The 13899-nt window shown below is 42.2% G+C and overlaps 1 protein-coding gene across 2 annotated transcripts in view; it reads right to left on the reverse strand.

The window, feature by feature from the left end:
- The window catches only part of TTC17 (tetratricopeptide repeat domain 17), a 55263-nt gene extending 42054 nt beyond the window's left edge, over positions 1-13209 (reverse strand). The window contains exons 1-4 of one of the 2 annotated variants that reach the window (XM_053387643.1): positions 12961-13209; positions 2846-2935; positions 1590-1759; positions 620-731 (exon numbers count right to left, since the gene is read on the reverse strand). In XM_053387643.1, coding sequence (XP_053243618.1) covers positions 620-731; positions 1590-1759; positions 2846-2935; positions 12961-13194 — 606 coding nt within the window. In that variant the 5' untranslated portion in view covers positions 13195-13209. Of the gene's footprint in view, positions 1-619; positions 732-1589; positions 1760-2845; positions 2936-12669; positions 12752-12960 lie in introns of those variants that run through there. The other variant, XM_053387651.1, reaches the window with a different exon arrangement.
- Between the last annotated feature and the right edge of the window lie 690 nt (positions 13210-13899).

Consider the following 13899-nt stretch of genomic DNA (forward strand, 5'->3'; position numbering starts at 1 on the left):
GTATTGTTCCATCAATACCTTCAGCTATTTTTATCCTAAAATACCCACATACAATTTAGGCTGCAGTTAGTGGGGAATTTTGAAGAACTTCAGCTGCTTTAAGTGCTGTAGCAGAATAACAATGTTTGTTACAATGCATAAGATAACCAAGCCTACTGTGGTACTTGCTACCTATTTAGAAAAATCCAAATTCTGCACCAGCAAAATTTTCCAATATTTTTCTTTTAGAAAAAAAAATCTGAACATTTCTGACAAAATGAGGCGCGGGGAAGAAAAAGCTATTAAGTGATAGAAACTGAAGTTAGGATGCATGTGGGGGAGGAAATATGAGACAGTAGTCATTGTAGGCCAGAAAGCTGGAGAGGGAATTGCAAGCATCATCACTAGAAGCTTTGCAATGATTTCCAAGTCTAGCCCAAAATGTTCAGTAATGTGGCTACAAATATTACTAGGCTGCTTTAAGAAGAAAGTTATTCAGATTTACTTCAATTAACAGATAACATACTTTAAAGTGATTGTAAGACAAAGCAGTCCTGACTATCTGAATCTACTTGGACATCTCAGGAAGAAAGGCAGATTAGAGGTAAAGTAACGAAAGACTACATCATTAATTACTTACCCGTAAGTGCTGGAACGCATGAATGCTATATGGAAGATCTAGAATTTTTGTGCATTCTGGCTCTTCTAAGTCTGGAGGTAAAGGAGACTTTGTGTCTACGTAGTCCTCAGGGCTAAAACCAAATAGCAACGCAAACATTAGCATATTTGTTTGCAGTCGAAAAGATCACAAAATACTAGGAATGGGAACTAAGTCATGTAGGAATGCTGATTAACATTATCTGTTTTAAGTCAACTAACACTATATATTTTTCTATCTACATCAGATCAACTTGCATTAAAATTGTATCTGCTGAGTCTTCAGTTTAAGACTATAAACTAGTACTAATCTCTTTCCCCCCCCAAAGCAGGCACAAAATAATTCAGTTAGGATCCTATAGTGGGTACCTTCTGAAGTGCATATCCTTGCTCAAATAATTAAAATGAACAATATTCAAAATTAAGGAACTCTTTTGGATTCTGCCATACTGAGGCTGAATAAAGAAGGTTTGGAATCAAGTTCTGAAATAGAGGTAACTCACAACTTATACACATTTAACTTGTGCACATAAAGCTTTATGCCCTTGGCATTAAAAAAAATTAAAAAATTAAGGGGGTAGACATCCAGGAAAATACTTTGGCAAACCATGGAACCCAATGGGTTTTGACTATATGCAATTTTGGCTTTATGTGCTATCCCACAACATTAACCCTGCCTAAGTTGAGTGTTGCCTGTACATTTGAATCATGCTCTGGAGAAAGCCTACTTCACCAAGAATGAATGCAACAAAGTTTAGGAATGCCTAGAAAAGACACATAAGCAAATATTGTTGAGATGACTATAAATATCTTTTTGGGAATATTCAGGAGAGCTACTCATTACCTTAACAGTCACTTATTATTTCAACCTGATTCCCAATGGCACAATCATAACCCAACAATCTGAAATTACAGCTGTTGCAAAAATTTCATACAATTAACCATCTCACTACCTGATATCTTTGCTCTCCAAGGTGATGTAAGTGCCATCATAGAGATCCAAGTCCCCCAAAGGCACCTTTGCTTTAATGCAATCCGGATCTTCCTTATTATGTCTTTGTTCCAGTCCTGTGTCTCTGTCTTCATTCTCCTCTATATGGATCTTCTGAGCAACCAATTGCTTCTAGAAGAGATACAAAAAACAAAACATTGTTTGAAACAGAACCGCATACCAAGGCATCTCAAAAGGCTTCTTGGGGAGGGTTGCAAGGGGTTGCAGTGAAAGTAGGAAGGTAGGTCAGCTCTGTTGCTCATGCTTTTCAGGATACAACACTTAAGACTTTAATTTCCCCCCATCCCAGTGTAAAGATTGGACACTTCAAACATTGAGAGCCACAATTAATCACTGCCATGTGAACAAGTCTTCATAAAGGATCAAGGTTGCTACTCATTCTTTTAGTGATTAAGGTCCAAAATACAGTGATATGTATGTATGTAGGATCATCTGCACAAAACAGGGCCAAGAGTGCTCTTAGCTGTACATAGTGACTTATTTTTGACGTCTCTGACTAGGATGCAAAGAAATTTCTATATGTCTGCTGAAGGGGCTGGGAATTCTCTGTATGGCTTTGGTTTCTTTAACCAGCAGAACCCCCAATCCTAGCTACATTATAAACGTGCTAGCTGGCTTCAGACATGGGATGCTCTTTAAGAAAGACAAACACACAAGAGAACTAGCGTGTTTTTTCTGGCACTGCTCAAGCTTCAGACTGGTCCCTCTTTTTAGATAGGAGATGTGTAGAAGCTGGGGTTACTGTAGTAAAGCATGAGCTTTCATGAGCCTGTGCTTTGGTTCAGATGTTTGGTGTCTGGAATATCAAAATGAAAACCATGTCAGATATGGTTTCCGAAATGCCACTCAGTTTCAAAGAAATTTTCATGAGGTGAGAGAGGCTGTTCTTCAAGGGGAAAAAGCTTGGAGCCCTTTGGACTCAGAGAACGAATTCCATGGTTCACTGGAACCTGACCACGCTTTACAGTTCAAATAGTAAAGGAAAGCCAAAAAGCTTCAACACTTTTTTATTTAAGTTGCAGGTTTTATGCATAGAGACTGAAATAATAAATATGAAGAAAAAACTATTGATGCTAAAGCTTCCAGCATCAGTATTTATCACTCTCCAAATGCACTTCTTTTATCAGGAAATTAGCATTTCATACTTTTCAGTACCTACAAAGCAGGTTTCCAAGACCATTTCATTAACAGCCTCACCTCCAACTCTTTGAGGTAGTTAACAGTTGTTTCTTGTCTCATTAGTATTACTAAATCATGAGGATGTTTCAGGTTCATTGGCGAGTCGACCTAGAAGACAGTTCAGAATAGCTGCATTATTAAACATCCTTAATATTTAGACAGCTGAATATTCAGGCATTTGCTGGTAACAGGCTACAGCACTGAGGAATTTCTGAACACTATAAATTGCCAAATGGCTACAGGCAACTTTCAGAAGCTTAGGATATAGGGCATTGAAACATAATGCTGTTTTTATTTGTTTTCTTATATTTATATCCTACTTTTCTTTCCTCATGGAACCCGCGTACTGACAAGATCCGATGCTTAGCTTCAGTAATTACGCATATTACATAATGTTGGGCAATTTGGTATGAGGATTAAGTAGCTAAAAACATACTCTGTGTTATAATCTAAAGTGTGTGCCAACAATTGTATAGCGTCTGAACATTTACATTTTGACAATATTTGTTGGGAGATAGGGTCACCCCAATTAGTTCGTCATATCTCTCTGATTTCTCAGACTTTCAGCACTACTGAATGTAAGATTAAAATTTTATACTTAGTAAGGGCGTTGGTCTGTTAAGAGTAAAATCTCACACTTAGTATAGTAGGTTAATCGTTAATATAGTTATCTAGCTATAAAAGATAAGTTAGATCCACATTGCTAAAATGCCAGTGAATTGCTTTCCCTGATATGCACATTGAGTTTGCTAGTGCTGCTGTACAGGAAAGTAGAAGTTTGACTCCATCATTTTCTGAGGGTTATTTATGAAGGGGAAAATCACCACTTATTATTATTAATTAAATTTGTATATTGACTTTCTTCTGAAGATCACAGGGTGGTTCACAACATAAAAATACAAAATGAGAACACAAAATACTTAACAAAACAAAAACACCCCCCCCCAAACACATTTAAAAGGACATAGAATGTTAATCAGCCAAAAGCCTGGTTAAGGAGTAATGTTTTAGCCTAGCCCCCAAATATATGTAATGAATTTGCAAGGCCAGCCTCCTTGGAGAGAGCATTCCAGAAATGGGGAGCCACTGCAGAAAAGGCTGATTCTTGTGTTGCCATCCTCCACAAGACATCTTGTGGAGGGGGCACATGAAGAAGGGTGTCAGATGATGATCACAGGGTCCTGGTTGGTCCATATGGGGGGAGGTGGTCTTTGAGGTATTGTGACCCTAAGCCATTTAGGGATTTATGGGTCAAAACCAGCACACTGAATTGGGCCTGGAAACTAACTGGCAGTGAATGCAATCAGGCCAGGATTAGCCTTATATGTATAAATCATCATGCCCCGAGTGAGCAAGAATTTTGGCTGCCGAATTCTGCAGCAGCTGAAGTTTCTGAATCATCTTCAGAGGCAATTCCATGTTTAACATGTAGCTATAATGCAGGCAACCCCAACCTTCGGCCCTCCAGATGTTTTGGACTACAATTCCCATAATCCCTGACCACTGATCCTGTTAGCTAGGGATCATGGGAGTTGTAGGCCAAAACATCTGGAGGGCCGCAGGTTGGGGATGCCTACTATAATGTAACCAAAGGTTACCAGAGCATAGACGACAGAAGTTAAGCTATTCCTGTCCAGGTAGGGGCAAAGCTGGGCCACCAGCCAAAGCTGATGGAAAGCACTCTGTGCCACCAAGGCCATCTGAACCTCAACTGGCAGCAATGGCTCCAGAAGTACCCCCAAGCTGCATACTTGCTCCTTCAAAGGGAGTGCAACCCCATCAAGAGCAGGCAACCTGCCATCCATCTGGTCTAGAGAACCACCCACTAACAGTGCCTCAGCCTTATCTGGATTGAGCTTCAGCTTGTTGGCTCTCATCCAGTCCGTTACTGAGGAAAGACAAAGGTCCAGCACACCCACTGCCACACCTGCAGATGTGAAGGAGAAGCAGAGCTGTGTGTCATCAGCATATTGCTGACAATGTACTCCGAACTCCAGATATCCCCACACAGCAATTTCATGTTGATGTTGAACAGTACAGTGGTTCCTCGGTTTAAGAACAGTCCTGTTTACGAACTACAGTGGTACCCTGGGTTACAGCGCTTCAGGTTACAGACTCTGCTAACCCAGAAATAGTACCTCGGGTTAAGAACTTTGCTTCAGGATAAGAACAGAAATTGCGCGGTGGCGGTGCGGCCCCATTAGCTAGAGTGGTACTTCAGGTTAAGAACAGACTTTTTATTGATAATAATCAGCTAAATAGTTTGAGGATCTATACAACTATGTAACATGCAGAAAACAGCCTTCTTAGAGAAATAAAAGACTGGAACTGAGGGAAGCTGGGGGTGGGGGTGGGTGGGTTTTGTGGGGGAGGGTGCGGGGAGGGAGGAAAAATGGGGGGGGGAAATAAGGATGATGTGTTTCTGGGTAATATGTTTTGTTTTAATTTTGAATAAAAAAAAAGTTTTTAGAAAAGAAAAGAACGGACCTCCAGAACGAAGTTCTTAACCCGAGGTGCCACTGTATTCAGTTTACGAACTCCGCAAAACTGGAAGTAGTGTCCTGGTTTGTGAACTTCACCTCGGTCTAAGAACGTAAGCCAAATGGCGGAAGGGTATCAGTGACGGGAGGCCTCATTAGGGAAAGTGCGCCTCGGTTTAAGAACGGTTTCGGTTTAAGAACGGACTTCCGGAATTGATTAAGTTCGTAAACTGAGGTACCACTGTATATGGAATAAAATTGAACCCTGAGCAACCCCACATTGAAGGCTCCACAGGGCCAAAGCAAAAGTGGTGCCATGTACCCCTACCTCGGACAGCCGCCCCAGAAGGATACCATGGTTGATGGTATCCAAACCTGCTGAGATATTAACCACTTCCCTGGCCCAGCCAGTGGGCAGGGGTCCAGAGCTAGAAAGTGAAGGAAGTGAGAGTGCTCTTGCGTTCAGGTCCTGCTAGCACATTCCCATAGGCATCTGACTGGGCACTGTAAGGATGCTGGATGAGGGCCACTGGCCTGATCTAGGAGGCTCTTCTTACCCTGGAGGATATCTCATGTAGTCTAGGCTATGATCACATTTTCATTGAAAGCAGACGGCACACCTAAATGGACCATTGCAAATAATAATAGAAGTAGGGAAAGGATTCTACTTCATAGTAGGCAGCAGGGTTCAATGGGCATGGAATAATGCCATTTAGCATGAATCCACCTTTGTACCTTAGGGCAGAAATAGAACATCTATTTTCAGAAAGTTGCTGATAAAGTAGTATAACTTGTGTGCAAATGCACACATCTATCCATCTATCCATCCAACGGTCTTCACAGATCCTCTTGTTTTGCAGAATTACAAATATGTATAAGGTTCCCTTTCCTCACAAATGAGCAGGGAAGGCAATTGTTAAGCAGTTCAAGATACTCCTGCATGAAACAGATCATTCTAAACCCATTTCAATTAGATGTTTGGATGATGTTGGTTGGATTCTGATAGCTGCCAAGAGATGGGGGGGTGGGACCCCACTGAAGCTCCTGGATGGTTTAGCAGTTTTCTTTTGAGTATTAACAAGATCATAAAGATAAAAAATAAAATATCCCACCCTAAATCAGAAGAAAGTGTTTAGGCAATGCATGCAAAATAACAACCAAATGATACAGTACGGGTAAGTTCTCATGTCAGACTACCGTTAACAGTTTATGTTAACCAAAAGGTTTTTAATGTGAGGGGAGTTATCTGTTTATATAATACTGTCTACTGGGATACACTGCTTGTTTTTAGATTCTTATATTCTGTTACTTGTTTTGCTGAATCTTTTATGGTAAATTAGTTTATAGTCAGAGGTGCTTTTTGAAAGGCCAGTTGCATGCTTAAAAACGTTAGTTTTGAATTAGTCAAGGATCTCAGGATGACTAAACATAGGTGGGGCCTTAAGTGCCAAGTTTGCTTATGCTACACATCTATGATGAAGCATAGGCAGCCATAACATGCCATGAAATTCAGAAGAGTTAAATTGCAGAGAGGCATTGCACCCTGTGCCTTTTTATCGGTCACCTTATTGCTAACTATTCATATAATCAAATATGTTTAATATGTCTATCCTGTCTATTCTATCCTATCTCTATTCTGACCAGAGTGTTCAACAACTATCCAGCTTTTTCATCACAACACAAAACTGCAAAATATTCCCCATACCCTCTTTAATAACACCAAAATGAACATGGTGGAACAGTATTTTAAAGGAACTATTTGACAGTTCTTTAAGGCTATAACCCCAAGTGCACTTACTTGAGATTAAGCCCCGCTGGGTCTTACACTGAGTAAATATGAACTGGACTGTGAATTTCTACAACTATTATTTACTTACACAAGTAAAGGAGGTCATTTCAGTGAAAACAGGAACATTTATAGAATCCATGAATTACGGGAAAAGAGAAAGTAGATAGAAAGACCCACACAATCTGCCCCACCCATGTAATTGCATTATTCACATCAGTCCCCAACTGTGTAAAATTACATGACGGAAAAACAATCCTTATGTGACTGTGGGTGGAAAGCATCTCTGATCCTAATTACATCTGTGCAAATGTGTGCTCTTGATCTCCATGAATCCAACTTTCAACTAAGAGAACGTAGGATTTAAGCCTATAAACATTTTCTCTTATGCAAGTTCCATTGGAAATCAAAAAGGGTCACTATGGCTTGGGCAAAAGGAGAACGAGCAATTTAAATAAGCAGAACGTTGCAAAATCACTGTGTCGTTTACGCAAAAACATCAGAACTTGCTTAATGCAGAGGTCTGAGATGAGGAAATTCTGTCAACTCTTTTAAAAAGCCCTGGAAACACTGTACGTAATAGACAACATCAGCTGTGAATATTGTAAGACATTTGAATAGTTACAGCTGAAGATTTTGCAGCATCTAATCAGCATAATTTGACAATTATATTATTCAGATATTTTTTCCCAAATGCAATATTCACTAAACTGATCTACCAATCAGTAATATTTGAAGTCAAGAGTGGGCCCTATGTGGTCCTATGGCTACAATCTGTCTCTCCTTCAGCAGCCTGCTGAGTGGAGAGGGAGAGAAAAAGAGATGTTAGAAATGTGGCCCCAAGTCCACCTTTGCTGCTGGCACCATTCAGCACCAACTTCCTTTCTACCCATGATCTCAAAAAAAGACTGTCTACTCATTTTAGGTGATTTTAACACCATAGCCCAGCCCAGGCACTGTGATCTGCTGAACAGACCTGGTTAACTTTATCATAGCTTGAAGATGTCTATGTACAGATAAGGGCTTTCCCCAGTGGTCCCTAACTTGTGAAATGATCTCCTTATGGAGATCAGGTGCACAGCAACTCCTGGAAGCTTTCACCAACAATTTAAAACATAGCTCTTTACCCAAAGTTTTCCCAACTGACATACACACATACATAATTTTATTTGTATGCTGCCTTTCCACAGTTTAAACCATGCGCAAGATGGCTTACAACATGAAAAAATACATATCTACAACATAGCAAAAGTAGTTATAAACAATAAATAAAACATTAAAAATACAGAACCAAAAGGAACAATTTTCATATAAAGCAAGATCTAAAATAAAGATACAAAAAAAGAACAGCAACAACCCCCCGCAACAAAAAACCCCAGCCCAAGAGTTAATACTGATTCTTGGCATTTCTGGCTACTGCAGCTGATCCTGATGTTTTATTTCTGCTTCATTAATATCGTTTTATCATATTTTGTTATATGCTGTTTGTTTTACTGATTTATAACCACTTCAATATCTTCTATCCAGGGATTGACTGACTTTTGGGACATGGGTTTGGGTTTGGAGGAGCCTGAAGTTTTGGGGGCCTTTAGATTTGGAGGAATACTGAAATACGTCCTGAAACACTTTATGGGCTTTGGTTTTAATCATGGAAATTTGGCTGCACTGTCCAGAAGGAATAAAAGTACTGTTAGGTTGGAGTTTTCCCGAGATTTGCTCCTGAGCATTAAAGAATATGAAGAAGATCTGCAGAAGGGACTTGGAAAAGATTTAAGAGCCTTGGACATAAGATCTCCAGGTTGATGGACTATATGGATCTGACGGAAAGGACTGGCAGAATCCGAAACCAGGGAAAGGAGATGGTGGAAGAAGACTGGAAAATTTAAAGTGTATATTTAGAAATATTGTAAAAGTAATGACTGTTAGAAAAATGGTGGAATGATATTTTATGGATTTAGCAGAAATGCTATAAGAAGTTAAGTATATATAAGTAATTTAGTCTTAATGGGAAATAAGGTTAAAAAATATGTTATTTATGATATGATAGAAAATAGAGAAAGATGGAAAGGATTTGCTGAAACAAGTACTAGAAGTGGGATACAAAAAGGGAGGTGTGAGGAAGTCAAGGAAACAAGGGAATGAAGGATAGAGTATGGAAAAGGAGGGATGTTTTTAAATTGTTTTTATTTTGCTTCATTTATGTGTTTAATTTAATGGGTTCAGGTTGGGTTTTGTATTGTTTATATATTGTATTGTATTGTTTTTGCTTTTTTTCTCTTTCGTTTTTTTTTCCTTCTCTGTTTTTCTTTTTCTTTCTTATCCTTTTTTGTAACTTTTAAAAGTAATAAATATTAATTTTTTTTAAAAAAAGGAAGGGAACACCAAAAATTGCCCCCTCCCCATTCTGCTGACTAATTCTGTCCAGTAGCAGACAAACACTTGTTGCTTACCATCTGTTTTATATCTAAAATTCATGGTTAGGCAATAGCTTTACTAGGACCAACCAAAACCTGAGGCAACTTTGCATAGCAGGGAAGCAAGTCCAACTCTCAGACTTTGTACCCTTTAAGGAGATTGCATTAGAAGTGTAATAAATACAGTGGTACCTCAGGTTACATACGCTTCAGGTTACATACGCTTCAGGTTACAGACTCCGCTAATCCAGAAATAGTGCTTCAGGTTAAGAACTTTGCTGCAGGATGAGAACAGAAATCGTGCTCCAGCGCCGCCGAGGCAGTAGGAGGCCCCATTAGTTAAAGTGGTGCTTCAGGTTAAGAACAGTTTCAGGTTAAGCACGGACCTCCGGAACGAATTTAGTAATTAACCCGAGGTACCACTGTACTAGAGTCACTTTCAATATCTCATATGGTAAATGGTATGGATATTAATTATTACAGGAAAATCAGAAAGCTAGCAAAACTGGGAAGTGATCAGCAGAGGCTCTAGATTAAGAACAGTTTGTAACAAGTAAGAGAGTGATGATCAGAAAACAAATTTAGTTGCAGACCTCAACAATGTACAATGAAGTTTAAGCATAGCCAAACTTTCACCATCTTAAACTTACCTACAGATTCACCCCACCACCACATGACATACGTTATAAAGCACAGAAGAGAAACAACAAATCTAGGTAACAACAAAATATGTGATTTGTAATACTAATGAAAACCAGGAAGCCCTATAAAAGGGAATACCTTTTATATGAAAGCCCATCAACTTATAACAGAAAAGCAATTCAAATGAGATAAGTCCTTTTAATTTGGTAGGAATGCTCCAAGCTGCTGGCAAAAATTTAACTTATAAAACAGGGGGATCAAGCTGCCATGATATTCTTTTTCCAAACTACATTTCTGGTGAACTGTACCTGCTGAATAGATTTACCATCTTCTATACCTTGCCTGTGGGATGCGGGTGACGCTGTGGGTTAAACCACAGAGCCTAGGACTTGCTGATCAGAAGGTCGGCGGTTCGAATCCCCATGACAGGGTGAGCTCCTGTTGCTCAGTCCCTGCTCCTGCCAACCTAGCAGTTCGAAAGCACATCAAAATGCAAGTAGATAAATAGGTACCACTCCGGCGGGAAGGGAAACGGTGTTTCCGCGCGCTGCTCTGGTTCGCCAGAAGCGGCTTAGTCATGCTGGCCACATGACCCGGAAACTGTCTGTGGACAAACGCCGGCTCCCTCGGCCAATAAAGCGAGATGAGCGCCGCAACCCCAGAGTCGGTCACGACTGGACCTAATGGTCAGGGGTCCCTTTACCTTTTTATACTTTGCCTAGTCATTGCTGTCTAGTGGACTGATGCCTTGCCTTGCCATTCAAAACAGAAAATCTTCCTATCAATAAATGAGCAATGCTTCACCCAGGTATAGCCCAGATAATACTTAAAGCGAGGGTTTGGTGGCTCTGTGGTTCACTTATAAAACTCACTCAAAAGCAGTGATGTGTGAAATAGAGAGTGACATGGAACTTTGTACTTATCAACCTCTGCCCAAGTCTCTCCATCAAGAAAGAAAGAAACAGAACAAACTGAATGAGGGCAAAGGTGAAACTGACATGGCTGCCTATGAAATCAAGCCTGTTAAAAAGGGAGCCAGAGGGGCTCTGATAAATCACAGAACCACTTATCCTAATTACTGCCCTAAGTAAACTAGTAGAAAGCATTACTGAAACTAGATGGTTAAACAACATTAATTAATTAGAATGGCTTCTGCAAAGGTTGTTTTGCTTTTCATTCTTTGAGTGTCAACAAGCATGTAAGGTAGGAGAGATTCAGTAGTCATACTTGGACTTCCAACAAGGCTCCTAAGTAAACAGTAGTCATGGTTGTGAAATGGTGATTGGTTGTGAAATCATGCAGAAGAGGGTAGAAATAAGCAGAACATTTTCAAAATGTTCTGAACAAAACTCTGTACTGGGTCCATTGCCAATTAACATTCCTATATGATATGGAATTAGGGTGAGCCGTGAGATAGCCATGCTTGTAGATGAAACTTGAAAGAGATTTTGTAGGACTCAAAAAGGGCATTTCAGGTGGAAGATGACTGTGTGCCAGAGAAAACCTTAAATGAAAGCTTCAACAGAAGGTGCAGCATTGTAGGGTTGGGGAAGAAAAACTAAATGTTGGGAATTAGGAGATATTTAAAACACTACAGACAAGAGCTTCTAAAGTGATCAGGGAGCTGGACTTCCAAACAAGGAATGGCTAGCTAGGACATTTGGGGCTCTTTAGAGAAAGATGACTATGAAGACACATGACCTGTTAATAAAATCATGTGGAGAAACTGAGGAGTCTTCAGTTCACCTCTCTCGTTATTTCGGAATGTAGGTCCCAATGAAAGTGACAGGCGGCCGATAGTACCTTTATCTCTCTATTACATGTAACTCATGGTTACTTACGGAATTCACCACTACATAATGTGTCACGGTGATAGCTTAGATAAATTCACAGAGGTCAACCTTTACTGTAACTAAATGAAAATGTCCATAAGCAGAGGCAGTATACACCTGAAGACCAAATCGTGGGCCGCCCAGAAGGGGTGTGGGCAGAAAAGCAACAAGGAAGGCCTGCTGACACTATTCCTAATAATAATAATAATAAAATTTTTTATTTATATCCCGCCCTCCCCAGCCGAAGGTGGGCTCAGGGCGGCTAACAACAATCAAATAATCAAACAATCAAATAATCCAACATTCTAAAAACATTTCATTATAAAAATTAATTAAAATCAAATTAATGGCAACCGTTAAGCAAAATTCTGTGCAGGTTGCCAGAGGAGGGAGTCAGGCTGCGCCCTGACCAAAGGCCTGGTGGAACAACTCTGTTCCTCAGAGGCACTTTGCTGTCCTAAAGGGATCCCTGCTGGGCTCTTCTTAGGTCACCACCACAGAAACGCTGATCAAAGGAAGAGCTTCAAGAACAGCAGCAACAAGGTTGCTGGAAACCACAGGAGGGGAAGAGGAGGAGAGCTGCTTTTGTGCTCGAACCCCGCTTGCTGGTTTCCCACAGGCAAGGGCTCAGCCAGGACACTGGGCTATTTGGGCCACTGGCCTGATCCTGCAGGATCTGCTCACGCACCTCTCTAGAAAGAACCTCGCGGCCATGTGCACCTGGAGACATGAGAGGGAGGGAAGGAAACTCGAGCCAGCAAGGGAAGCGGCGCTGGAAAGTGCCCTGCGGAAGGGAGGGATGGGAAGGGGCTGCACCTCAGGCACCGGCAACGCGCCCGCGGAGCCTCTCTCTCTCTCTCCTTCCCTACACAGGGGACGGACCCTCCTTGGCACCGGGAGAAGAATGCAGAGGGAAGGGGGGGAGGAAGCGTTTCTATGGCGACGGTTCCCACAGCGGCCAGAGGAGCCCCTCCCTCACCTGCTGCTGGATCTTGCCATCCTCGGTGACCACCCAGTGGGTGGTGGCGGCGCCAGGCTGAGCCGCAGAGCCCAGCAGCAGGAAAAGGCCCAGCAGCGCCCAGCCCGGAGAGGCGCACGCTAGCCCTCGACCACCCCGCCCGGACACTCCTGCTCCTGCTGCTGCTGCTACCGCCATCTTCCTCAAGCCCGGCCTACCCGCGCCACCCGGAAGCGGATTGGCCTCCAGCGCCATTTTGGAGAAGGAAGTGCGCGCGCGCTCAGAAAGCTTAGAGGTACGAAAAGGTGTAGACTCGCGCGAAGCCCGAACTTGTAAGCTTAGATGTTTTGAGACGCCGCTGTGCGCGGATGGATTCTCTGCGGCAGCAGCATAGCAGCTTTTTCATCCCTCAGTCAACTCGCCTTGTAAGTGAAGTGGGAGAAGCCAGCTCCCTGTTAAGACCACAAGTCTTGCGTGCGCGTGTCACTCTAAGTTTCCTCCTCTCCTATCTCTATGTGACCGGGAGAGGCCGGAGGAAGGGGAGGAGAGCGTTGGGTCAAACAGATGAGGACGTCTCGCGTGGCTGCGCCCCTGAGAGCGGGAGGCGGAGAAAGAATGTGGCGAAAGGGGGCGTGGCCTACAAAAGGAGGGCGCCGGGAGTAGAGAAGAGGCCGCGCCCTCTACGCATCCTCCGCCACGCCCTCCCACGTGCTGCTCAGAGGCAGCAGCCAATCGCAGGCTCGCAGCCGCTGTCATCGGAAGGTGAATACGAGGCGCGCTCTTTTTGTTCCGCGAAGGGAGCACCCGCCAGCTGGCTGACCGCGTTGCAGTCCTTTGGTTGCACGTGTGCCTTAGGCTGCAATCCTGTGGCCGCTTTCCCGAGAGGAAGCCCTTTTTCACGGAGGGCCAGAGTAGACGGACTGCTTCTGACATGGGACCCTGTGTCCGTTTGGAGGCTGC

Source organism: Podarcis raffonei, chromosome 1, assembly GCF_027172205.1.
Source record: "Podarcis raffonei isolate rPodRaf1 chromosome 1, rPodRaf1.pri, whole genome shotgun sequence".
Taxonomy (NCBI): Eukaryota; Metazoa; Chordata; class Lepidosauria; order Squamata; family Lacertidae; genus Podarcis; species Podarcis raffonei.